Source organism: Zonotrichia albicollis, chromosome 6 (assembly GCF_047830755.1).
Source record: "Zonotrichia albicollis isolate bZonAlb1 chromosome 6, bZonAlb1.hap1, whole genome shotgun sequence".
Lineage (NCBI taxonomy): Eukaryota > Metazoa > Chordata > Aves > Passeriformes > Passerellidae > Zonotrichia > Zonotrichia albicollis.
Genome location: NC_133824.1, coordinates 62,331,654 through 62,358,223, shown reverse-complemented (window position 1 = coordinate 62,358,223; position 26,570 = coordinate 62,331,654). Strand labels below are relative to the sequence as shown.

The 26,570-nt window shown below is 48.2% G+C and overlaps 2 protein-coding genes across 4 annotated transcripts in view; both read left to right on the top strand.

Annotated features, from left to right (window-relative positions):
• The window catches only part of KLHDC1 (kelch domain containing 1), a 37,558-nt gene extending 27,085 nt beyond the window's left edge, over nt 1-10,473 (top strand). The window contains exons 9-13 of one of the 2 annotated variants that reach the window (XM_074544143.1): nt 420-532; nt 1,101-1,173; nt 8,277-8,361; nt 9,239-9,291; nt 9,578-10,473. In XM_074544143.1, the coding sequence (XP_074400244.1) occupies nt 420-532; nt 1,101-1,173; nt 8,277-8,361; nt 9,239-9,291; nt 9,578-9,752 (499 nt within the window). In that variant the 3' untranslated portion in view covers nt 9,753-10,473. Of the gene's footprint in view, nt 1-419; nt 533-1,100; nt 1,174-8,276; nt 8,362-9,238; nt 9,303-9,577 lie in introns of both variants that reach the window. The other variant, XM_074544144.1, reaches the window with a different exon arrangement.
• Nucleotides 10,474-11,839: 1,366 nt separating this feature from the next.
• Nucleotides 11,840-26,453, top strand: KLHDC2 (kelch domain containing 2). 2 transcript variants are annotated; one of them, XM_074544141.1, is made up of 14 exons: nt 11,840-11,995; nt 13,261-13,426; nt 16,597-16,676; nt 17,455-17,572; nt 18,588-18,703; nt 20,084-20,165; nt 20,312-20,395; nt 21,974-22,054; nt 22,165-22,223; nt 22,388-22,497; nt 22,882-22,954; nt 25,134-25,221; nt 25,474-25,526; nt 26,201-26,453. In XM_074544141.1, the coding sequence occupies exons 2-14, from the start codon at nt 13,271-13,273 to the stop codon at nt 26,322-26,324; spliced, it is 1,224 nt and encodes a 407-aa protein (XP_074400242.1). In that variant the 5' UTR covers nt 11,840-11,995; nt 13,261-13,270; the 3' UTR covers nt 26,325-26,453. The 2 variants fall into 2 exon arrangements, with proteins under 2 accessions (XP_074400242.1, XP_074400243.1); XM_074544142.1 differs by having other exon boundaries at nt 11,879-11,995; nt 13,264-13,426.
• Nucleotides 26,454-26,570: the final 117 nt, after the last annotated feature.

Here is a 26,570-nt window from a genome sequence, read left to right as displayed (position 1 = left end):
TATTTCATCTCTTTTTTTGGCAAAACACCCAAATTGGCTCTAGGACAAACTGGAATTTTCTGCCAAATCAATGTCCTACATGAACATGGAATTATTTCTGTATTTCATCTCTTTTTGGCCAAACACCCAAATTGGCTCTAGGACAAACTGGAATTTTCTGCCAAATCAATGTCCTACATGAACATGGAATTATTTCTGTATTTCATCTCTTTTAAGGTGGCTCTAGGACAAACTGGAATTTTCTGCCAAATCAATGTCCTACATGAACATGGAATTATTTCTGTATTTCATCTCTTTTTGGCAAAACACCCAAGGTGGCTCTAGGACAAACTGGAATTTTCTGCCAAATCAATTTAAACAAAACCATGAAATAATTTCAGCACTGATTGAAGATTTTATTTATTTCTTTGTTTCCCCAGGATTAATATCAGTGGAGAGAAGCCCAGGGATCGCTCGTGGCACACGCTGACCCCCATAGGGGAGGACAGGCTTTTCCTCTTTGGAGGGCTCAGCTCTGACAACGTTCCTCTGAGTGAGTAATGAGGAATAAAAATGGAATTCTGGCCCTCTGGTGCATTTCAGATCACTCCAAAAACAAGGCTGGGGTGGTTGGCAGGAGTGGCTTTGGTAGAAAAGGCAGCGTGAAAAAACTGAAATTGGCAAAAATAATTTGAAAAGAATGAATTAATTTCACTGGGAGGAAATGGTTTCCTCAATTTACTCCAAATAAAGGGGTTGGGTGTGTTGGAATTAATTAATTTCACTGGGAGGAAATGATTTCCTCAATTTACTCCAAATAAAGGGGTTGGGTGTGTTGGAATTAATTAATTTCACTGGGGGGAAATGATTTCCTCAATTTACTCCAAATAAAGGGGTTGGGTGTGTTTTAATTCCAGATTTCAGTGCAGGGAGGGTTCTGGGACAACATTAAATCAAAAAGAGTAAAAGGATGCAACTTCATCCTTTTTTTATTGTTATTTTGCTACCTAAATAACCATGCTTTTGGAGCTGCTTGTGTGAACAAAAAGCCAACTTTATATCCCAAAAACCCATTAATGAGCTGTATAATAATTATTATAATAATAATTCTCCCATTGCAGGTGATGGTTGGATCCACAGCATTGCAACAAATGGATGGAAGCAGCTCACCCATCTGCCCAAGAGCAGGCCCAGGTACAGCAACAGAAATTTGAATCCTTTTTTCAAAATGAACCAGTTTTTCAATTCCTGAACTGTATTTTTAAAGAATATTTTAGAGTATTAATGCAGTGTGGTTGAATAGTTTGCTTTAACCCCTTTTTTTTTGCCTTCACACCTCATTTTAATTTCTATATTTGATTCTTATTTTGTGGTGAAGGATCTGGGTGTCCAACTGACCTGGTGCTCTGCAGCCAAATTACTCTTCTGTAATCAAACCCTAAAAATTGGAGGAATAAATAACCAAGGAGAATAATAAAATCTCATTAATATTTCTCAATTATTAGAAACAGGGGAGGAGAGACCATGGAAAACTTGATTCCTCTTTCATTGTTCAAAAGCAAAATTCAGTGTTAACCCAGAGTTTGAATCATTATCTGTGTTTCTGAGTTCAAAACTATGGAAGTGATTTGCTCTGGATAGGAAATATTCACATTTTCCTTGAGTTCATTCCCTGCATTCACCCAGGAACTCCCAGCACAATTTTATATCATAATATCCAGCACAATGGACTGTGCTAGAAAACCTTGGATTTTTCCAGGAAACCATGGGTTTTCCCATAAAAACCATGGATTTTTTCAGGAAACCATGGAAATTTCTAGAAAACCATGGGTTTTCCCATAAAAACCATGGGTTTTCCCATAAAAAGCATGGATTTTTCCAGGAAACCATGGATTTTTCCAGAAAACCATGGATTTTTCCAGAAAACCATGGATTTTTCCAGGAAACCATGGATTTTCTCAGCAAACCATGGAATTTTCCAAGGAAACCATGGATTCTTCCAGAAAACCATGGATTTTCCCAGAAAACCATGGATTCTCCCAGAAAACCATGGATTTTTCCTGGAAACCATGGATTTTCCCAGAAAACCATGGATTTTCCCAGGAAACCATGGGTTCTCCCAGGAAACCATGGATTTTCCCAGGAAACCATGGATTTTCCAGGAAACCATGGATTTTTCCAGGGAACCATGGTTTCCTTCAACCTCCACTTTTAGCAATTTCTAAAGAATTATCTTCTCAGATGATCCTGAATTGGTAGAAAATCCCATTCCTCCCTCTGTCCATCAATTTTAGTTTTGCATGCTGGGTTGAAATAAAATACAAATTTCAACTCCTGTATTCCCATTGTTTTCATTCCCAAAATTGTAGAAAATCCTGTTCCTCCCTATGTCCATGGGTTCCAGTTCTGCATGCTGGGTTGAATTGAGCCCAAAGTGTTTCATCTCTGGGTTCCCCTGTTTTTATTCCCAAAATTGGTAGAAAATCCTGTTTCTCCCTCTGTCCATCAATTTTAATTTTGCATGCTGGGTTGAAATAAAATGAAAATCTTAATTCCTAGATTCCCAATGTTTTCATACCCAAAATTGTAGAAAATCCTGTTCCTCCCTCTATCCATGAATTTTAGTTTTGCATGCCACGTTGGATAGAGCCTACAATGTTTAACCCCTGAGTCCCCTGTTTTTATTCCCAAAATTGGTAGAAAATCCTGTTCCTCCCTCTATCCATAAATTTTAGTTTTGCATGCTGGGTTGGAATAAAATACAAATCTTAATTCCTAGATTCCCAATGTTTTCATTCCCAAAATTGTAGAAAATCCTGTTCCTCCCTCTGTCCATGGGTTCCAGTTCTGCATGCTGGGTTGAATTGAGCCCAAAGTGTTTAATCTCTGGGTTCCCCTGTTTTTATTCCCAAAATTGTAGAAAATCCTGTTCCTCCCTCCATCCATGAATTTTAGTTTTGCATGCTGGGTTGAAATAAAATACAAATCTTAATTCCTAGATTCCCCCTGTTTTTATTCCCATAATTGGTAGAAAATCCTGTTTCTCCCTCTGTCCATAAATTTTAGTTTTGCATGCTGGGTTGAAATAAAATACAAATCTTAATTCCTAGATTCCCCCTGTTTTTATTCCCATAATTGGTAGAAAATCCTGCTCCTCCCTCTGTCCATAAATTTTAGTTTTGCATGCTGGGTTGGATAGAGCCCACAATGTTTAACCCCTGAGTTCCCCTGTTTGTATTCCCAAAATTGGTAGAAAATCCTGTTCCTCCCTCTGTCCATAAATTTTAGTTGTGCATGCTGGGTTCAGCGAGCCCCCAGTGTTTATTTTAACCTTTGGATTCCCCATATTTCCATATTTTCATTCCCATAACTGTAGAAAATCCTGTTCCTCCCTCCATCCATGGGTCCCAGTTTTGCATGCTGGGTTCAATAGAGCCCCCAGTGTTTATTTTAACCTTTGGATTCCCCATATTTTCACTCCCATAACTGTAGAAAATCCTGTTCCTCCCTCCATCCATAAATTTTAGTTTTGCATGCTGGGTTGAAATAAAATACAAATTTGAATTCCTAGATTCCCCCTGTTTTTATTCCCATAATTGGTAGAAAATCCAGTTCCTCCCTCTGTCCATCAGTTCTATTCAGCCAATGTTTTACATGCTGGATTGAAATAAAATACAAATTTTAACTCCTGTATTCCCATTGTTTTCATTCCCAAAATTGTAGAAAATCCTGTTCCTCCCTCCATCCATAAATTTTAGTTTTGCATGCTGGGTTCAATAGAGCCCCCAGTGTTTAACCTTTGGATTCCCCATGTTTTCATTCCCAAAATTGTAGAAAATCCTGTTCCTCCCTCCATCCATGGGTCCCAGGTGTGCATGCTGGGTTCAGTAGAGCCCCCAGTGTTTATTTTAACCTTTGGATTCCCCATATTTCCATATTTTCATTCCCAAAATTGTAGAAAATCCTGTTCCTCCCTCTATCCATAAATTTTAGTTTTGCATGCTGGGTTGAAATAAAATACAAATCTTAACATTGGGAATCTAGGAATTTTCATACCCAAAATTGTAGAAAATCCTGTTCCTCCCTCCATCCATGGGTTCCAGTTTTGCATGCTGGGTTGGAATAAAATACAAATCTTAATTCCTGGATTCCCAATGTTTTCACTCCCAAAATTGTAGAAAATCCTGTTTCTCCCTCCATCCATGGGTTCCAGTTTTGCATGCTGGGTTCAATAGAGCCCCCAGTGTTTAACCTTTGGATTCCCCTGTTTTCATTCCCATAACTGTAGAAAATCCTGTTCCTCCCTCCATCCATGGGTCCCAGTTGTGCATGCTGGGTTCAGTAGAGCCCCCAGTGTTTAACCTTTGGATTCCCCTGTTTTCATTCCCATAACTGTAGAAAATCCTGTTTCTCCCTCCATCCATGGGTTCCAGTTGTGCATGCTGGGTTCAATAGAGCCCCCAGTGTTTATTTTAACCTTTGGATTCCCCATATTTCCATATTTTCATTCCCAAAATTGTAGAAAATCCTGTTCCTCCCTCTGTCCATAAATTTTAGTTTTGCATGCTGGGTTGGAATAAAATACAAATCTTAATTCCTAGATTCCCAATGTTTTCACTCCCATAATTGGTAGAAAATCCAGTTCCTCCCTCTGTCCTTCAGTTCTATTCAGCCAACGTTTTGCATGCTGGGTTGAAATAAAATACAAATTTCAACTCCTGTATTCCCATGGTTTTCATTCCCATAACTGTAGAAAATCCTGTTCCTCCCTCCATCCATGGGTCCCAGGTGTGCATGCTGGGTTCAATAGAGCCCCCAGTGTTTAACCTTTGGATTCCCCATATTTTCACTCCCAAAATTGTAGAAAATCCTGTTCCTCCCTCCATCCATGGGTTCCAGTTTTGCATGCTGGGTTCAATAGAGCCCCCAGTGTTTATTTTAACCTTTGGATTCCCCATATTTCCATATTTCCATTCCCAAAATTTTAGAAAATCCTGTTCCTCCCTCCATCCATGGGTCCCAGTTGTGCATGCTGGGTTCAATAGAGCCCCCAGTGTTTAACCTTTGGATTCCCCATATTTTCACTCCCATAACTGTAGAAAATCCTGTTCCTCCCTCCATCCATAAATTTTAGTTTTGCATGCTGGGTTGAAGCGAGCCCAAAGTGTTTAATCTTTGGGTTCCCCTGTTTTCATTCCCAAAATTGTAGAAAATCCTGTTCCTCCCTGTGTCCATGGGTTTCAGTTCTGCATGCTGGGTTGAAATAAAATACAAATCTTAATTCCTGGATTCCCAATGTTTTCATTCCCAAAATTGTAGAAAATCCTGTTCCTCCCTCTATCCATGAATTTTAGTTTTGCATGCTGGGTTCAATAGAGCCCCCAGTGTTTAACCTTTGGATTCCCCATATTTTCACTCCCATAACTGTAGAAAATCCTGTTCCTCCCTCCATCCATGGGTTCCAGGTGTGCATGCTGGGTTCAATAGAGCCCCCAGTGTTTATTTTAACCTTTGGATTCCCCATATTTCCATATTTTCACTCCCATAACTGTAGAAAATCCTGTTCCTCCCTCCATCCATGGATTCCAGTTTTGCATGCTGGGTTGAATCGAGCCCAAAGTGTTTAATCTCTGGGTTCCCCTGTTTTTATTCCCAAAATTGTAGAAAATCCTGTTCCTCCCTCCATCCATAAATTTTAGTTTTGCATGCTGGGTTGGAATAAAATACAAATCTTAACATTGGGAATCTAGGAATTTTCATACCCAAAATTGGTAGAAAATCCTGTTCCTCCCTCCATCCATAAATTTTAGTTTTGCATGCTGGGTTCAATAGAGCCTCCAGTGTTTAACCTTTGAATTCCCCATATTTTCACTCCCAAAATTGTAGAAAATCCTGTTTTTTCCCTCCATCCATGGGTCCCAGGTGTGCATGCTGGGTTCAATGGAGCCCCCAGTGTTTAACCTTTGGATTCCCCATATTTTCACTCCCAAAATTGTAGAAAATCCTGTTTCTATCTCCATCCATGGGTTCCAGTTCTGCATGCTGGATTCAATAGAGCCCCCAGTGTTTAACCCTTGGATTCCCCATATTTCCATATTTTCACTCCCAAAATTGTAGAAAATCCTGTTTCTATCTCCATCCATGGGTCCCAGTTGTGCATGCTGGGTTCAATAGAGCCCCCAGTGTTTAACCTTTGGATTCCCCATATTTTCACTCCCAAAATTGTAGAAAATCCTGTTCCTCCCTCCATCCATGGGTTCCAGGTGTGCATGCTGGGTTCAATAGAGCCCCCAGTGTTTATTTTAACTTTTGGATTCCCCATATTTTCACTCCCATAACTGTAGAAAATCCTGTTTCTCCCTCTATCCATAAATTTTAGTTTTGCATCCTGGGTTGAAATAAAATACAAATCTTAATTCCTAGATTCCCAATGTTTTCATTCCCAAAATTGTAGAAAATCCAGTTCCTCCCTCTGTCCATCAGTTCTATTCAGCCAACGTTTTGCATGCTGGGTTGAAATAAAATACAAATTTCAACTCCTGTATTCCCATTGTTTTCATTCCCAAAGTTGTAGAAAATCCTGTTCCTCCCTCCATCCATGGGTCCCAGGTGTGCATGCTGGGTTCAATAGAGCCCCCAGTGTTTAACCTTTGGATTCCCCATATTTTCACTCCCATAACTGTAGAAAATCCTGTTCCTCCCTCCATCCATGGGTTCCAGGTGTGCATGCTGGGTTCAGCCAGCCCCCAGTGTTTAACCTTTGAATTCCCCATATTTTCACTCCCAAAATTGTAGAAAATCCTGTTCCTCCCTCCATCCATGGGTCCCAGTTCTGCATGCTGGATTCAATAGAGCCCCCAGTGTTTATTTTAACCTTTGGATTCCCCATATTTCCATATTTTCACTCCCATAACTGTAGAAAATCCTGTTCCTCCCTCCATCCATAAATTTTAGTTCTGCATGCTGGGTTCAATAGAGCCCCCAGTGTTTATTTTAACCTTTGGATTCCCCATATTTTCACTCCCAAAATTGTAGAAAATCCTGCTCCTCCCTCCATCCATAAATTTTAATTTTGCATGCTGGGTTGGAATAAAATACAAATCTTAATTCCTAGATTCCCAATGTTTTCATACCCAAAATTGTAGAAAATCTGTTTTCATTCCCAAAATTGTAGAAAATCCTGTTCCTCCCTCCATCCATGGGTCCCAGGTGTGCATGCTGGGTTCAGCGAGCCCCCAGTGTTTAACCTTTGGATTCCCCATATTTTCACTCCCAAAATTGTAGAAAATCCTGTTCCTCCCTCTATCCATAAATTTTAGTTTTGCATGCTGGGTTCAATAGAGCCCCCAGTGTTCCACCCCCAGGTCCCCATGTTCCCTTTGCCATGTGATGCTGTTGCTGTGCTGGAGCCCTGTGTGATTGAATCCCTTTGTTAGCATGTTTAGGTGATGATAAGTTAGAGCAGCCCATGGGAGGCCAGGAGCTCTCAGGCAGTAGGAAAAGCCTCAGGTTTCCAGCTAGGATGTCAGCAGAGCCCAGGCAGGAAAGGCTTCCCCGTGTTCTCCGTGACCAAGCCCAGATTTCCCTAATGCAGAGCAGGCAGAGACAGATCTGGCACAGGTATGAGGAAGGGGAAAGGTGAGGAACCTGCTAAGGACTGATGAGAGAAAGTGGGAGCGTTGATTTTTGCATGAAACTTCAGTGGTGTGTTTGGTTTTGCTTCAGTGGCTCTGAAGTCCATCAGCAGTGGTGACAGAGCAGAAAAATCAAATCGTGAAAAATAAAAATAAACTCCCCACCAGGGGTGGCTGCTGAGAGGGGCAGGATCTTTCTGAAAGCTCTAAAGTCAGGATTTGCTTTTGTGGGGTTTTTATGATCAAACTCCCTTGGTGTGCTGGAAGTTCCTGACCCACAGCAAGTGATCCCAGAAGCTCTGGGGGAAGGGCAAGAGTGGAGCAGGAGAACTGGAGATCCAAGTGTCAGCACTGAGAACCCCCAGGCTGAAAATTGCACTGCTGAGCCAAAGAGAGTGGAAAATTGCAAAAGGAAAAGCTTGGTCTGTAGAGTTGCCAAAAAAAAATTTCCACTCTGGTGATAAATAAGACAAAGTTGATATGCCCAGAATACAAGAAAAGTCAAATAATGACAAAATATATTGGTCTGCTGGGGAGTTACACTGCTCTCTTACTTTATATTATTAAACAAACAAGTAATCCATTTGAAGGTGTTATTTTTGACCTCTGAAATAAAGGTTTTGTGTTGCTCCTTGGGCACTGAGTGTTGGTGTTTGGTTGCAGGTTGTGGCACACAGCCTGCCTGGGGCAGGAGGGAGAAGTGATGGTGTTTGGGGGCAGCAAGGATGATCTGCTCTTCATGGACACGGTCAGTAAACTCAGCAGCAAATCCCATCACTGTCATTACAGTTAATTACAATTAATAGCAAATTATGGAGTGGTTTCAGTTGGGAGGGGCTTTAAAAGCCATTTAATCCACGCCAGCCTGGGCAGGGACAGCTCCCAATATCCCAATAATATCCCAATATCCCAATATCCCAATATCCCAATATCCCAATAGCATCATCCAGCCTGGCCTTGGCACTGCCACAGGTGGGGAGTCCAAAACCTCTGGGCAAATAAGGAAATACATATTATATATTAATAAATACATATTATATATTAATAAATAATACATATTATATATGTATTATTATTAATATATATGTATTTTTATTATTAATATATATGTATTATTATTAATATATATTAATAAATACATATTATATATTAATAAATATATTCATTGAAGAACTAGGAAGAAAAAGCTGCAACATCACCTGCTCTCTATAGGAAAACGTCGGTATATCAATATATTACTTGATTGATTTTAATTTTTCAGTTAAAATTCAGTTGAAAAAAAAAACCAAATCAGATGGTGATGATTTGAATTTGGTTTAATGGTGATGGTTTGAATTTGGCTCTAAAACTTTGCTCAAATTGGTAACTGAAACCATTACAAATTACAGTAATTTACACATCACAGATTATAAATTAATTATAATTTACACACTGCTGAGGAATCCCCACCTGAGGCTTTCTTGACTGACAGAACAAAAAGGAATTTTGAATTCAGGTTCCTTATAAATCGTGGTCAAGGAGGATATTTCTGAATCATGTGACAGTAAATGTGACATTAATGTGGGGGATTGCTGGGCTGGATGAGTTGTTTGCCATCCTCATGGTTCTTTTCTTCTCTTGCCCAGGGGCACTGCAGTGACTTGTTGATATTTCAGACTCAGCCTTATTCCCTGCTCAGGTGAGCTGCAGGTACAGAATCCCAGCCTGGTTTGGGCTGAAATCCCACCATGTGAAATCCCATCCCAACGCCCTGCCCTGGTGTTGTTTCTGCACCTGCTCCTGCAGAAATGGGCTGAAATTCCCAATTTCCTCCTCAGGAAATACCTGAGCCCTGCACAGCAGCTGAACCACTGGTGCTGTGTAATTGCTGCACCTGTGATTAATGCACATCAGCTGGTTTAGGTGTCATTTGTTAGAATATAAATCATTTCCTTCAATTTTTTTTTATTATTTCTTTTCTTCAGGCTGTGTCTGGACTGCATCGGGAAGAACGCCGCTCTCTTGGAGAAGCAAATTCCCTGTTTGCCACCCAAACTGGTGCAGGAAGTGCTGAAAAAAATCACATTTTGGGCAGCCATGAGCCACAGGCAGGAGAGGAAAGCTGAGACTGAGAGGCAGAGCCAGCTGCAGAGCACCTGAGGCAGGGCTGGGAGCTGGATTCCTGAGGGAAACTTGACATAAATCCTTTCCTTGGGGATCTCTCGTTTCCTGCATTATGGAAAACTGATCCAGCTCCATTTCTAGATAATTGTTCACCTCTGCCCTCGTGGGTTTGGCCACACAGCCCTCACAAGCTTTTGTTCTTTTGGAAGGGGACATTTTGTTCTTTTGGAAGGATCCATTTCAGCTGGAGAAAACACGGTTTGAGTTTAAAAACCCCTCCTCGGCCTTAACCCCCAAAAAGATAACTTCACCTCGGTGTCTTGGGGATGTTCACACTTTTTCAGTCTTAAAAGGTAACAAATTTACCACCCTCAAGTGTTGGTTCCACCAGGCTCTGACCCAAATCCAACCCTGGAGCCTCACACCTCACACTCCAAATAGGAAAAATCCATCTGGGAATTGTGGAACTTGGAAGAAAAAGTTGCCACAGCACCCGGTCTCTATCAGAAAACTTCAGTTCATCACCTGGTTTTACTGTTTCTGTCATCAGGAAATCCTTTTGGAAATAAGTTGTATATTGTATTTTGGATGTGCAAAGTTTATATTTCATTCTTGTTAAAAAAAAACCAACAACAACAAAGTTGTTTATTTATTGTTTAAAAAAAAAAAGCAAATGTAGTACTGGTTATTTTTCTGTTTCAAATATTTACTTAACAGGAGCACAGTCATTAAAATTTTATAGAGAGTTGAAGCAAGAGGCATTTGGACACATTTTTGATGGTTTTAAAATCCCCAGGTGCCCCCAGGTTCATTTTGTTGGCTTCAAGTGCCCCCAGGTTCATTCTGGGAGGGCTGAGGTGCCCCCGTGGTTAATTTGGGGGTTTCAGATGCCCCCAGTGGGGATTTTATTGGGTTCAGATGCCCCAATTGTGAGTTTACAAGGTTCAAGTGCCCCTGAGGTTAATTTTGGGGTGCTTCTGATGCCCCAGGGTAAATTTTTGGTGTTGTTCAGGTGCCCTCATGGTTGGTTTTGCTCCCAGTGATGATTTTGGGAGGTTCAGATGTCCCCAGTGTGAATTTGGGGTGATTCAGGTGTCCTGATGTTAATTTTGGGGTAATTCAAGTGTCCCCAGTGTTAATTTTGGAATTTTGGGGTTATTCATGTGCCCTCAGTGTTAATTTGGGATAGTTCAGGAGCCCCCAAGGTTATTTTGGGGTTATTCAGATGCTCTGAGAGTGATTTTTGGGGTGGTTCGGGTGCCCTCAGGGTGAATTCTGGGGTATTTCAGATGATCCCAGTGTTAATTTTGGGGTGGTTCAGGTGCCCTCAGGGTGAGTTTTGGGTGGTTCAAATGCCCCCAGAGTGAATTTTGGCGTGCCCAGGTGCTCCAGTGTTAACTTTGGGGTGCCCTTGTGCCCCGGGGTGATTTTGGGGGTGCCAGTGTCCTCAGGGTGAATTTTGGGGTGGTTCAGATGCTCCCAGTGTTAATGTCGGGGCGGTTCAGAAGCTCCAAGGGTTCATTTTGGGGTGCCCAGTGCCCTCAGGATGAATTAAGAGGTGGTTCATGTGCTCCCAGAGTTAATTTTGGGGTGTCTGGATGCCCCCAGGGTGAATTCTGGGGTATTTCAGATGCTCCCAGTGTTAATTTTGGGGCGGTTCAGGTTCCCTGAGGGTGAATTTCGGCATGCCCGGGTGCTCCAGTGTTAATTTGGGGGCGGTTCCGACGCTCCCAGTGCTAATTCTGAGGTGCCCGGTGCCCTCAGGGTGAATTGTGGCACACCTCAGGCACTCACGGTGTTAATTCTGGGGTGCCCGGTGCCCTCAGGGTGAATTTGGGGGCACCTCAGGCACTCACGGTGTTAATTCTGGGGTGCCCGGTGCCCCGGTCCGGGTTCGGGGGGTATTTCAGATCCCCTCAGGGTGAATTTGGGGGCACCTCAGACACTCGCAGCGTTAATCCCGGGGTGCCCGGGCTGGGTTTGGGGGTATTTCAGATCCCCTCAGGGTGAATTTGGGGGCACCTCAGACACTCGCAGCGTTAATCCCGGGGTGCCCGGGCTGGGTTTGGGGGTATTTCAGATGCCCTCAGGTGAATTGTGGGGCACCTCAGACACCCCCAGTGTTAATCCCGGGGTGCCGGTGCCCGGTCCGGGCTCGGGGTGCCGGAGCCTGCGCGCTGCCGCCGGAAGGTGCCGCCCGCCCGGCGGATGTTGCGGAGCGGCCGCGGCTGAGGGAGGGAGGGAGGCCGGGCCAGCGGAGCGGCAGCGGCGGGGCCGCGGTAGGAGCGGGACGGGCCCGGGGCCGCGGGGGGCTCGGGGGGCGCTGAGGGACGCGGGGCGGGCTCGGGCCGGGCCGGTAACGGCGGCGGGCAGCGCTCGGGCGGCCGCGATGTCGCGACAGTTGAGCGTGTCGTGAGGAGCCCGCCGGGCCCACCCTGCGCTCAGGCATGTCGCGACAGGAGAAGGTGTCGTGAGGAGCCCCCGGCTGTGGTGTGTGAGGGGGGCGTGCAGAGCCGCAGGGCTGCGGGGAGCTGAGGGGGAAACGGCTGAAGGGTTGCGGCCCAGCGTTTCTGAGGGGCAAAATGAATAACAGAATATTGTGCATACCTATTATAGATAAATATTATATCGCTGTTATTTCTCCGAGGCGGTGAAGACACCGCTAACTCGAAGCAGGCAGGTTTCACGGGGCTGTGGGCAAGGCTTGCTAATCTAAATTAGAAATCGTAATTAAAGCTCACAGATAACCCCCCGGAGGTGGTGCAGCGTCTCCGTGGCGGAGTGATTAAAATTAAACAGCAAAAACCGCTCAGGAGGGGTGTGTGGGAACAGCAGAGTATCCAGCCTGGAGTGCAGGGTGTGAGTGTCCCACTGAGGTCCTTTTCCCTGGATTTGGGTGCACAGATTTGGGTCTTTGGCTTCCCTGGGCTTTGGGTCTGGGTTTTCCCAGCACAGCCTGGGGTTTGGAGCCTGGACATTGTCCTGTGGGAAGACACTGAAAAGCTCCAGGATTTGCTGCTATTGTGGGCAAAGCTGTCAAATTTATTCCCCTTTGGATTGGTTTTTTTGACATCGTGGGGTTTTCTGACATGGTGTGGGTTGGAAGGGACCTTAATGCTCCTCTCGTCCATGGGCAGGGACACCTTCCCCTGTCCCAGGCTGCTCCAAGCTGGCCTTGGACACTTCCAGGGATCCAGGGGCAGCCACAGCTTCTCTGAAGCAATCAAAGTATTTATAGATAAAATTTTACATATTTTTAAAAACGGACACTTTGAGCCACGTTGGCAACTGTAACCATCACAAACCGTGAACCAGTGAGGAATCCCTACCTGGAATATTTTTGACTCCAGCTCATTCTGGCTTTTCCAAGCCCCACACTGTGTCAAGGAGGGTCAGGATCTCAGGGAAAGGTTCCACTATTCCAGAGGGTGCTGGCGCTGGGAATGGGCACAGGGAATGGGCACAGCCCTGAGGGGGGTTTGGGATGCGCAGGGTGGGATTGCTGGGGGTCTGTGCCGGCCCTGGCTGATCCCTGTGCCTGCAGCAGTCCCAGGATGGCCGATGAGAACGAGGAGCTGCCGGCGGACGAGGAGCTGCCGGCGCCGGCCGAGGAGGGCTTTGAGCAGCTGGAGAACGACAGCCCCGCCGAGCGCAGCGGGCACGTGGCCGTCACCGACGGGCGCTGCATGTACGTCTGGGGAGGATACAAGGTACAGCGGCCCCAGCCGGGAACTGTGTGCCATCCGTGCATCCATGCAGCCATCCATGCGTCCAGCCATGCATCCATAGATCCATCCATGCATCCATCATCCATCCATCCATCATCCATCCATCATCCATCCATCCATCCATCCATCATCCATCATCCATCCATCATCCATCCATCCATCCATCCATCATCCATCCATCCATCCATCCATCCATCATCCATCCATCCATCCATCCATCATCCATCCATCATCCATCTATCCATCCATCATCCATCCATCCATCCATCCATCATCCATCCATCCATCCATCCATCCATCCATCCATCCATCCATCATCCATCCATCCATCCATCATCCATCCATCCATCATCCATCATCCATCCATCATCCATCCATCCATCATCCATCATCCATCCATCCATCCATCCATCCATCATCCATCCATCCATCATCCATCCATCCATCCATCATCCATCCATCCATCCATCCATCCATCATCCATCCATCCATCCATCATCCATCCATCCATCCATCCATCATCCATCCATCCATCCATCCATCCATCCATCCATCCATCATCCATCCATCATCCATCATCCATCCATCATCCATCCATCCATCATCCATCCATCCATCATCCATCCATCCATCATCCATCCATCCATCCATCCATCCATCCATCATCCATCCATCCATCCATCCATCCATCCATCCATCCATCCATCATCCATCCATCCATCCATCATCCATCCATCCATCCATCCATCCATCCATCCATCCATCATCCATCCATCCATCCATCCATCATCCATCCATCATCCATCCATCATCCATCCATCCATCCATCCATCCATCCATCATCCATCCATCCATCCATCATCCATCCATCCATCCATCATCCATCCATCCATCCATCCATCATCCATCCATCCATCATCCATCCATCCATCCATCCATCCATCCATCCATCCATCATCCATCATCCATCCATCATCCATCCATCCATGCATCCATCCATCCATCATCCATCCATCCATCATCCATCCATCCATCCATCCATCCATCCATCCATCCATCATCCATCCATCATCCATCCATCATCCATCCATCATCCATCCATCATCCATCCATCCATCCATCCATCCATCATCCATCCATCATCCATCATCCATCCATCATCCATCCATCCATCATCCATCATCCATCCATCATCCATCCATCCATGCATCCATCCATCCATCATCCATCCATCCATCATCCATCCATCCATCCATCCATCCATCCATCATCCATCCATCCATCATCCATCCATCCATCCATCCATCCATCCATCCATCATCCATCCATCATCCATCCATCCATCCATCCATCCATCATCCATCCATCCATCATCCATCCATCATCCATCCATCATCCATCCATCCATCCATCCATCCATCCATCATCCATCCATCCATCATCCATCCATCCATCATCCATCCATCCATCATCCATCCATCCATCCATCCATCCATCATCCATCCATCATCCATCCATCATCCATCCATCCATCATCCATCCATCATCCATCCATCCATCCATCCATCCATCCATCCATCCATCCATCCATCATCCATCATCCATCCATCATCCATCCATCATCCATCCATCCATCCATCCATCCATCATCCATCATCCATCCATCCATCCATCATCCATCCATCCATCCATCATCCATCCATCCATCCATCCATCCATCATCCATCATCCATCCATCATCCATCCATCCATCCATCATCCATCCATCCATCATCCATCCATCCATCCATCATCCATCCATCATCCATCCATCATCCATCCATCCATCATCCATCCATCATCCATCCATCATCCATCCATCATCCATCCATCCATTCATCCATCCATCCATCATCCATCCATCCATCCATCCATCCATCCATCCATCCATCCATCCATCCATCATCCATCCATCCATCCATCCATCCATCCATCCATCCATCCATCCATCCATCATCCATCCATCATCCATCCATCCATCATCCATCATCCATCCATCCATCCATCCATCCATCCATCATCCATCCATCATCCATCCATCATCCATCCATCCATCCATCATCCATCCATCCATCCATCCATCCATCATCCATCATCCATCCATCCATCCATCCATCCATCATCCATCCATCATCCATCCATCATCCATCCATCCATCCATCATCCATCCATCCATCCATCATCCATCCATCATCCATCCATCCATCCATCATCCATCCATCATCCATCCATCCATCCATCATCCATCCATCATCCATCCATCATCCATCCATCCATCCATCATCCATCCATCCATCATCCATCATCCATCCATCCATCCATCCATCATCCATCCATCATCCATCCATCATCCATCATCCATCCATCATCCATCCATCCATCCAACATCCATCCATCATCCATCCATCCATCCATCATCCATCCATCCACCCAGGACTCTGGGGAATTACTCCTCCCCCAGAGCACAGCAGCTCCAGTGAGCAGATTTGCCCTCAGGGCTGTTTTGCAAGGCTGGGATAAATCACAGGTGTGAAAAGCTTGGCAGGTAACTCGGATTTTTGGGGTGTCATTTGCCTTTGGCAAAAGGTGATGGAGGGAGCGTTGTCTGATTGGAGCTGTGCGCCCTGGGAGTGGTGATTTATTTGCACAACTGTATTTTTGGGTGGTAATTTGTAATTAGGTTTTGTAATTTGTCATTTCGGGTGGTAATAATTTTGTTGGGGTGGAAAGGATGCCGGGTTTGTTGCTGTCACACTGGGGGGTGCAGCACCACAGAATCATTTCAGTGACAAAGCAAACTCAGTACATAAACTCCTGTCAGGGAGGGGTGGGGGAAGGAAAAGGGAGCTCTTGGCTCATTTCTGCTCCCTGGCTCAGGCTGTAAAACCAAAGTTTAACTTCATGCAGCCTGTCTGGCTCTGCTGGGAGCTGATTGTCCCCAGCAGGTGCTAAATGGGGCTGATTGTGCAGGTGGGAGGTGCAGGAGTGTGGGAAGCACAGCGCTGCTCCCGCTGGGATCTGGGCTGGGATCAGCTCCCAGAGCGGGTGCAGGCGTTCCCAGGAGTCTGGAATTGCTGTGCCAAACCCTTCTAACCCTGCTTCTCCTTCTGCAGAATGCCCAGGTCCGGGGCTTTTATGACTTCTACCTGCCTAGGGATGAAATCTGGATCTACAACATGGAAACTGGAAGATGGTACAGTAAATCATTCATTTGGGGGAAAAAAATCTGATCAATCCTTGGAAAGGGACTGGGCAGGGAGAGAATTCCCTGATCACTTTGTTCCCACCTATCAAACTCTTGCAAAAGTGGGTCAAATATTTCAGGTTTGGGGTTTTTCTTCCTGTGAAAGGATCCCAAATGTTTTTCCAGGATGAAGTAGGAGAGGCAGCTGGGGCAGGCAGCGTGGATGGGAGCTGTGCCCACCAGTGTGAGGAGTTTTGGGGTTCCTGGGACAGGACAGAGCAGCTGGGATTTGTGTTTGTGCCACTCCTGCTGCCAGGGGTGGTCAGGGAGTCCCTGCTGAGCTCTTGGCCTTGCCAGGAGTTGTTTTTCCAGGCTGGTGCAGCCAAAGGAGCTGCTGAGTGCTGGCTGTGCAGGAATTGGGATTGCAGGTGTGCTCCAGCCTGGGGCACGGGCTGCAGTCCCTGTGCTGATGGTGTTTGCAAACAGGAGAAATGCAGGAGCCAAGTGGAAAGCTGCAGCTTACACAGGTGAATCCTCTCTGCCTGAGGGTTCTGAGCATTCCAACCCCCTGAGCTGGGCAGATGGGATTCCTCCCCTCTGAAAACCCATGGATTAACTGAACTGGCTTTTCCTCACCCCTCCATCATTTTGTGAACTGTTACACCTGGAAAGGTGGGGAGAACAGACTTGGATATCCACAGGGGAGCTGTGGGGATCCAAGCCTGCAGGTGGGCCCAGCCATGGCTGCTGGCTGGGAGCAGGGAACGATGCCAGGCTGCCTTTGCAGGAAGAAGAGCAGGACGGAGGGAGACGTGCCCCCCTCCATGTCGGGCAGCTGTGCCGTGTGTGTGGACAGAGTGCTTTACCTCTTCGGGGGGCACCACGCCCGGGGCAACACCAACAAGGTCAGCACTGCCTCAGTTCCAGAGTCATGAACAATAATGTGATCAAATAAACAATAATGTGATCAAATAGAATCCTTTCCCATGGGGTTGTGCCCTGGGAGCTCCACAGCACTGCAGGAACACCCCGAGCTGGCACCGGTCCTGTCCTTGTGTAATTGCCCTGGGCACTTGGATTGTGTCCCTGCCTCTGAGTTTGCTCCTTTTAAAAGATGGGAGGTGCCAGAGTTGCCTGAATAATATCAGGAACTGATCTAGAGCTGATCTGGGGTGGCTTGAAGTGTTTCTGTTCCCTGCAGTCTGTGGTAATCCCAGAATCCCAAAATCATTGAGGTTGGAAAAGTCCTCCAAGATCACTGACCCATCACCACCCCTTCAACCAGAATGAATTAATTATGTTTTCTGATAGTCTGGCAATGTGGCTTAAATTAAATAGTTTTGGTCTATGTAAATCTGTAATTTCTATTTAAATATAAGATCATGAATTTCCTGTGTAAATATAAACTAGAAGGAGTTGGGAAGAGTTTGTGCAGACAATTTGAAACAAACCTCATTTGTAAGGTTGATTTCTTCCCTTCCTGCCGTGGCATTCTTTCACTTCAGTTCTTGTATGTAAGTGTAGCAGCTGGTTCTCTTCCTGTACAAGTGTATAAATGCAGAGAAGGGGTGAAACTGTGAAAATGTCACTGTAAACTTCTGAACCACCTTTTAGCTGTGACACAGTTGTGCTCTGTGCACACCTCCCCTGTATCCCACAGCAGCTTTTGGAGCTCAGTGCCCAGAGCCCTGTTAGTGCTGTAAAAGGTGTTTGAGCCTGAAAAAGGTCTGGACTTTGTGATTTGTGAGTCCATCTTTTGTTGCTAATGTTTTCAGTGCTCTACATTTCAGCTAGGAAGAGAACTTTTCATTTATTACCATTTTTATACCAACACATGTTGATTTAAAGTTGCTGTTTTAACAGCGGACTCAAGCTTTGAGCTGATGAAGTGAGTTTGAAAAAATCTCCTTCTTTTCCCAGTTCTACATGTTGAATGCCAGATCCACGGACAAAGTGCTGCAGTGGGTGAGGGTGGAGTGCCAGGGGGTGCCCCCCTCGTGCAAGGACAAGCTGGGGGTGTGGGTGCACAAGAACAGGTGAGGCCCCAGAGAGGAGAGGCTCCTTCTTGGCTTCCTCCTCCTCCTCCTCCTCCTCCTCCTCACCCTGGGCTGGCTGGGAGTGCTCCCCTGGAGAGGAGAAGGCTCCAGGGAGAGCTGAGGGGAACTAAAGGGGCTCCAGGAGAGCTGGAGAGGGACTGGGGACAAGGGATGGAGGGACAGGAGCCAGGGAATGGCTCCCAGTGCCAGAGGGCAGGGATGGATGGGAGATTGGGAATTGGGAATTCCTGGCTGGGCTGGAATTGCCCCTGGATCCCTGGCAGTGCCCAAGGCCAGGCTGGACATTGGGGCACCCTGGGACAGTGGGAGGGGTCCCTGCCATGGCAGGGGTGGCACTGGAGGGGATTTAGGGTCCCTTCCAACCCAAACCATTCTGGGATTTTGGAGTTTAACCCTTGTGCTGCCTTGGCCACTCCATCAGAGAGCTCCCACTCAGGAAATTTGTTGTGGGGATCTGCTGTGGGATCTGCTGTGGGGATTTGCTGTGGGGATTTGCTGTGGGATTTGCTGTGGGATTTGCTGTGGGATCTGCTGTGGGATCTGCTGTGGGATCTGCTGTGGGATCTGCTGTGGGATTTGGGGATCTGCTGTGGGATTTGCTGTGGGATCTGCTGTGGGATTTGGGGATCTGCTGTGGGATCTGCTGTGGGGATCTGCTGTGGGATCTGCTGTGGGATCTGCTGTGGGATCTGCTGTGGGATCTGCTGTGGGATCTGCTGTGGGATTTCCTGTGGGGATTTGCTGTGGGATTTGCTGTGGGATCTGCTGTGGGATCTGCTGTGGGATTTCCTGTGGGGATTTGCTGTGGGATTTGCTGTGGGATCTGCTGTGGGATCTGCTGTGGGATCTGCTGTGGGATCTGCTGCAGAGACTGAGGAAGGGTGGGAGCCCCCTGTGTGTCCCCCAGCTGGGGGTGCTCTGTGGTTCTGTGGCATTGCCCTCAGTGCTGCTTTTTCAGCTCCTCGTTAGCGCACTGATAGATAGCATCGGGGTAGCTGTGGGTCTGTGCCAGCTGCAGCTGGGGGTGGCTCCTGAGGTGCTGCAGGTTCTCTGGCACTCCATAATCCTGCAGGGATTCCTGGCAGAGCCCTGCCAGTCCCAACACAGCCTGAACCCAAAACCTGGGGCTGTTCCCAGTTGAGCTGCAGGGGAGCAGCGTGGCCACAGGGCAGTGCCCAGGCTGCACATCCCCACAGCCTCCCGTCTGCAGGGGGAGCAGAGCTTGGGAGCTGAGCTGGGAGGGTCACTGGGGCAGCAAACAGAGGAGCTGCCCTGGTTTTCTGAGCACAGCATTGATATTTAGAGTTATATCTACAATAACAGGATTTCTCCCAGCTCTTGCTCCCTGTTTTCCTGCAGGCTGATATTTTTTGGAGGCTATGGCTATTTTCCCGAAGGGAAGCAACGAGGATCATTTGAATTTGATGAAACTTCTTTTTGGGTAAGTAACCCTGGAAGCCATTTCTTCAATAATTGAATATTCAACTTCTGATTTATATAACATAATTTAATGCTCAACTTTTAATATTTCAGCACTGCTTGTAAAAACTTGTTGCTTTTTTATGTTTTTTTTTTTTTTTTTTTAAGAATTCAGGTCTTCCTAGAGGGTGGAACGACCACGTGCATGTTCTGGACCTTGAGACTTTCACTTGGAGCCAGCCCATAACCACGGTAATTAATGGTTTGCTGTCATTTAATTAAGTCACAGCTCAGTAATGGTATTTAGGAGTGTTCTTGGTATTTAGGAGTGCTCATTTAGACTGTGCACTTGTCTCAATGAATTTAAACCATTCATTTAGACAGATCCACTCTGCCAAAAGAGGAAATTTGCTTTTTCTTTAGATCGGTCTGCATCCATTTTTTCCTGTCCCGTGCCTTGGTTGGTGCTGCAGCTGCAGGGCAGTGGGGTTTGCTGTCACCCCCAGTGCCAGGGCAGGCTTGGTTCCTGTCCCTGCTCAGGAGATAATTAAACCCTGCTAATTGCAAATACACACCTGTGGAGTGTGCAGGAACAGGGAAATGGGCTGGGGTTGCCACAGGGTTGGAGGAAGTGAAATGTGAGAGCTCCAGATTGCCAAAGAATTGCTCTGCTTGCTTCATACAGGTCTCAAGTGGTTCAGAAACTCAAGGGAAGTGGAAATGGTGTTTAATGGAAATGGTGTTTAATGGAAATCCCAGAATGGCTTGGGTGGGAAGGGACCTTAAATCTCATCCAGTCCCAGCCCTGCCATGGCAGGGACACCTCCCTCTATCCCAGGCTGCTCCAGACTGTCCAGCCTGGCCTTGGACACTCATGATTTATGAACTGAAGGGTTTATGATGTCACTGCCTCATTTACAGAATTTATACAAAAGCAGAATTTATACACTTGAAGAGGGAAGAAATAAACCCCATTTTTAATGAGTTCCCTGACCTTCCATCCATCAGCAAACTGCACACAGGGTGATTTAGTGGCTGTGCTTTTCCCTGTGATCCTTGCTGGCTGCGAGTGTGGGTTGGGCTGGGGCTCTGTTGTGCCCTGGTGCTGACCTGTGCTGACCTGTGCCGTCCCTGTGCTGTCCCTGTGCTGTCCCTGTCCCTGTCCCCATCCCTGTCCCCATCCCCGTCCCCGTCCCTGTCCCCATCCCCATCCCTGTCCCCATCCCTGTCCCCATCCCTGTCCCCATCCCTGTCCCATCCCTGTCCCCATCCCCGTCCCCATCCCTGTCCCCATCCCTGTCCCTTCCCTGTCCCTTCCCTGTCCCCATCCCTGTCCTGTCCCCATCCCTGTCCTGTCCCTGTCCCCATCCCTGTCCTGTCCCCATCCCTGTCCTGTCCCCATCCCTGTCCTGTCCCTGTCCCCATCCCTGTCCCTTCCCTGTCCCCATCCCTGTCCCCATCCCTGTCCCTTTCCCCGTCCCTGTCCCCATCCCTGTCCCCATCCCCATCCCTGTCCCCATCCCTGTCCTGTCCCTGTCCCTTCCCTGTTCCTGTCCCTGTCCCCATCCCTGTCCCTTTCCCTGTCCCTTCCCTGTCCCCGTCCCCATCCCCATCCCCGTCCCTCTCCCTGTCCCCATCCCCGTCCCTTCCCTGTCCCCATCCCTGTCCCCATCCCTGTCCCTGTCCCGTCCCTGTCCCCGTCCCTGTCCCCGTCCCTGTCCTGTCCCTATCCCTTCCCTTTCTCCATCCCTTTCCCTGTCCCTGTCCCCGTCCCCGTCCCCATCCCTGTCCTGTCCCCATCCCCATCCCTGTCCCCATCCCCATCCCCAGGGCAAGACGCCGTCTCCGCGCGCCGCCCACGCCTGCGCCACGCTGGGGAACCGGGGCTTCGTGTTCGGGGGCCGATACCGGGTAAGGGTGAAGGGTGAAGGGTGAAGGGTGAAGGGTCAGGGCGGCCCCGCTGCGGGCGCTGGAGCCGCACGGGCAGGGCTGGGGGCTGAGCCTGCTCTGCTCTCCTGCAGGAGTCCAGGATGAACGACTTCTACTGCCTGAACCTGGACACGTGGGAGTGGAACGAAATGTGCGTGCTCAACGTGATCTGCCTGAAATTCCTGTGTCTGAAGGAATTCACCTTGTCCTTGGGTCACTGCAGTGTCCTGCAGAGAGCTGAGAAACAATCAGGGGAGAGAGAGGGGTTTTGGTGCCCCTGATGTGATTGATTTGGGCGTTTTTCTTGCCATGCAGACTCAGCCAAGGCGTCTGCCCCGTGGGCCGCTCGTGGCATTCCTTAACGCCCATCTCCTCGGATCACCTCTTCCTCTTCGGAGGCTTCACCACCAACAAGCAGCCCCTGAGTAAGTCATTCCAGAGGGGTTTGGTGGTGGAGCTGGAATGGTCGCCTTGAATTCCTTCTAAATCCCTCCAGCTCCTCTCTCCACACAGCAGGAGCTGCTGAGGGTGTGCAGACACCAGAACTTCCAGCAATTGATCTGCTGTAAAAATGTATCTAAAAGTGCAAATTGCAATTGCTGACAGCTTTACAATTCTCCCCCTTCACCCCCATAAATCTCTATTACATTAAACACAACAGGAGCCAGTGTTTTATAAGGTTTTTCCTAAAATATTTGATTTATCCAAGGACAGAAATGGGATGTGCTACACCAGAGTATTTCTATTTTGCAGCAGCTTCCAGAACTGATAGAATCCTGATTTCATCTGGGAATTTTGCTTGTTTTCAGGTGATGCCTGGATTTATTGTATCAGCAAGAACGAGTGGGTACAGTTTGAGCACAACTACTCTGAAAAACCAAGGTATGGCAGCCAATTCCCTGGAGCTGGGGACAGAAGGGCTGTGGAAGCCCTGGGGTGGCTGCCAGGGAGAGGAGCCTGCAGCCTCCTCACAGCTCCCCTTTCCCTGGCCCGGAGCTGCAGGGCTTGGCTGCTCCCAGAACTGCAGGGCAGGCAGCTGGCAAGCAGCAGGGAGCACAGAATTTGGGGTTTGACCTCGGGGTTTGGGGTTTGGTTCTGGGATTTGGGGTTTGGTTCTGGGATTTGGGGTTTGATCTCGGGATTTGGGGTTTGGTTCTGGAATTTGGGGTTTGGTTCTGGGATTTGGGGTTTGATCTCAGAATTTAGGGTTTGGTTCTGGGATTTGGGGTGTGGTTCTGGGATTTGGGGTTTGGTTCTGGGATTTGGGGTTCGATCTCAGAATTTAGGGTTTGGTTCTGGGATTTGGGGTTTGATCTCGGGGTTTAAGGTTTGGTTCTGGGATTTGGGGTTTGATCTTGGGATTTAGGGTTTGGTTCTGGGATTTGGGGTTTGGTTCTGGGATTTGGGGTTTGATCTCGGGGTTTAGGGTTTGATCTCGGGATTTGGGGTTTGGTTCTGGGATTTGGGGTTTGGTTCTGGGGGTTTAGGGTTTGGTTCTGGGATTTGGGGTTTGATCTTGGAATTTAGGGTTTGGTTCTGGGATTTGGGGTTTGATCTTGGAATTTAGGGTTTGGTTCTGGGATTTGGGGTTTGATCTCGGGGTTTAGGGTTTGGTTCTGGCATTTGGGGTTTGATCTTGGGATTTAGGGTTTGGTTCTGGGATTTGGGGTTTGGTTCTGGGATTTGGGGTTTGATCTCAGAATTTAGGGTTTGGTTCTGGGATTTGGGGGTTGGTTCTGGGATTTGGGGTTTGGTTCTGGGATTTGGGGTTTGATCTCGGGATTTAGGGTTTGGTTCTGGGATTTGGGGTTTGATCTCGGGGTTTAGGGTTTGGTTCTGGGATTTGGGGTTTGAGCTCAGAATTTAGGGTTTGGTTCTGGGATTTAGGGTTTGGTTCTGGGATTTGGGGTTTGATCTCAGAATTTAGGGTTTGGTTCTGGGATTTGGGGTTTGATCTCGGGGTTTGGGTTTGGTTCTGGGATTTGGGGTTTGATCTTGGAATTTAGGGTTTGGTTCTGGGATTTAGGGTTTGGTTCTGGGATTTGGGGTTTGATCTCAGAATTTAGGGTTTGGTTCTGGGATTTGGGGTTTGATCTCGGGGTTTGGGTTTGGTTCTGGGATTTGGGGTTTGATCTCGGGGTTTAGGGTTTGGTTCTGGGATTTGGGGTTTGATCTCAGGGTTTAGGGTTTGGTTCTGGGATTTAGGGTTTGGTTCTGGGATTTGGGGTTTGATCTCTGGGATTTGGGGTTTGATCTCTGGATTTAGGGTTTGGTTCTGGCATTTGGGGTTTGATCTTGGAATTTCGGGTTTGGTTCTGGGATTTGGGGTTTGGTTCTGAGATTTGGGGTTTGGTTCTGGGATTTGGGGTTTGATCTCGGGATTTGGGGTTTGGTTCTGGGATTTGGGGTTTGATCTGAGAATTTAGGGTTTGGTTCTGGGATTTGGGGTTTGATCTTGGGGTTTAGAGTTTGTTTCTGGGATTTGGGGTTTGTTTCTGGGATTTGGGGTTTGGTTCTGGGATTTGGGGTTTGATCTCGGAATTTAGGGTTTGGTTCTGGGATTTGGGGTTTGGTTCTGGGATTTGGGGTTTGATCTCGGGGTTTGGGGTTTGATTCTGGGATTTGGGGTTTGATCTCGGGATTTGGGGTTTGATCTCAGAATTTAGGGTTTGGTTCTGGGATTTGGGGGTTGGTTCTGGGATTTGGGGTTTGGTTCTGGGATTTGGGGTTTGATCTCAGGTTTAGGGTTTGATTTGGCTGCAGAGGGCTCTGAGCTGTGAGTGCCACAGCAGAGCTAACTGGACCCAGAGTCCTTGCTCTGCCACTCCCAGGCAGGGCCGGTGTCACCGGGGTCCTGCCAGAGGGATCACAGTTGGTGACCTGCAGTTCAGAGCCCCTGGGCTGCAGCAGTGTGGAATGGGGCACACAGGGCTCCCTCCCTCTGCTCACGGCAGTGCCCTGAGCCAGGGGAAGCAGTTCAGGCTCTGCTGCTTTGCTGGCTCTGCCCTCTGGCCAGGCTGGGATGAGGGGTTGGGTCAATGGGTGCTGCTCTCCGTTGCAGGCTGTGGCACACGGCCTGTGCCAGCGAGGAGGGCGAGGTGATCATCTTTGGGGGCTGTGCCAACAACCTGCTGGCCCATTCCAAAGCTGTGAGTGGCTTTTGAGCTTCCCCTTCCCGTGGGATGTGCAGGGCTGATCTCGTGGGGATCACAAAGGGGCACACGCAGGGCCTGAGGGGGAGATGGGAAATCCCAAAGTTCCCCCAGTGTCCCTGCCCAGGGCAGGCTGGAATGGGAGGAGCTTTAAGCTCCTTCCAACCCAGGGATTCCCTGCTTGTGTTCCCTGTTCTGGCTCCTGCTGAGATCCCACAGAACCAATTCTCTGTCTGTGCCCCCCTCCAGGCTCACAGTAATGAAATCCTGGTGTTCTCCCTCCAGCCACGATCTCTTGTAAGGTAAGAGAGCAGGAGTTCAGCATGGAACTGGCAGGGGGAAATTGCTGGGAGGGTGGGGAATGGCTGTGGCTGCCCCTGCATCCCTGGCAGTGCCCAAGGCCAGGCCTTGCAGCACTGGGATGGTGGAAGGTGTCCCTGCCCATGGAAAAAGGCTGGAATGGGATGGGATTTAAGGTCCTTCCAACCCAAACCATTCTGGCATTCTAAGTGGGGCAGAGTTACCATTAGACCTGTTCGTGTTCCTAAAACACTGGAAATCATTTCTGCCTCCCAAACGCTGCCAGAGCCGCAGCCAGGGCTGAGCATGGAGCATTCCCTCCCTCAGCACCTCTGGCAGGAGCTCCAGTGCAGCCTGTCCCTGCTGCCAGAGCCTGTGCTGGGGCTCCAGTGCAGCCTGTCCCTGCTGCCAGAGCCTGTGCTGGGGCTCCAGTGCAGCCTGTCCCTGCTGTGACACAGCCTGTGCTGGGGCTCCAGTGCAGCCTGTCCCTGTCCTGTGCTGGGGCTCCAGTGCAGCCTGTCCCTGCTGCGACACACCTCTGGCAGGAGCTCCAGTGCAGCCTGTCCCTGTCCTGTGCTGGGGCTCCAGTGCAGCCTGTCCCTGTGTTGCAGACCCTGTGCTGGGGCTCCAGTGCAGCCTGTCCCTGTGTTGCAGACCTGCTGTCCCTGTGTTGCAGGCTGTGCCTGGAGGCCGTGATTTGCTTCAAGGAGCTGTTGGCCAGCTCGTGGCACTGCCTGCCCAAGCACCTCCTGCACAGCGTGAACCAGCGCTTCGGCAGCAACAACACCTCGGGCTCCTGAGCCCGCCACGGCCCCTGCCCACCCTCTGTGTGTAGGTAGCTGCTTCTCGCCCTCCCGTGCATGTGAATGGCCTAGAGAGAACCTATTTTCGTGTGAGATGTTCCAATAAATGTATTTGATGCCAGAGGAGATGAGCCTGAGCCTCAGCTGTGAGCAGGTGTGGGGTTGTGAGGCCGCCCCCGAGAGCGGGGGGTGTCCATGGGGGCAGAGCTGGGGGTGCTGAGCACAGCAGGGCTCGGCAGTGAG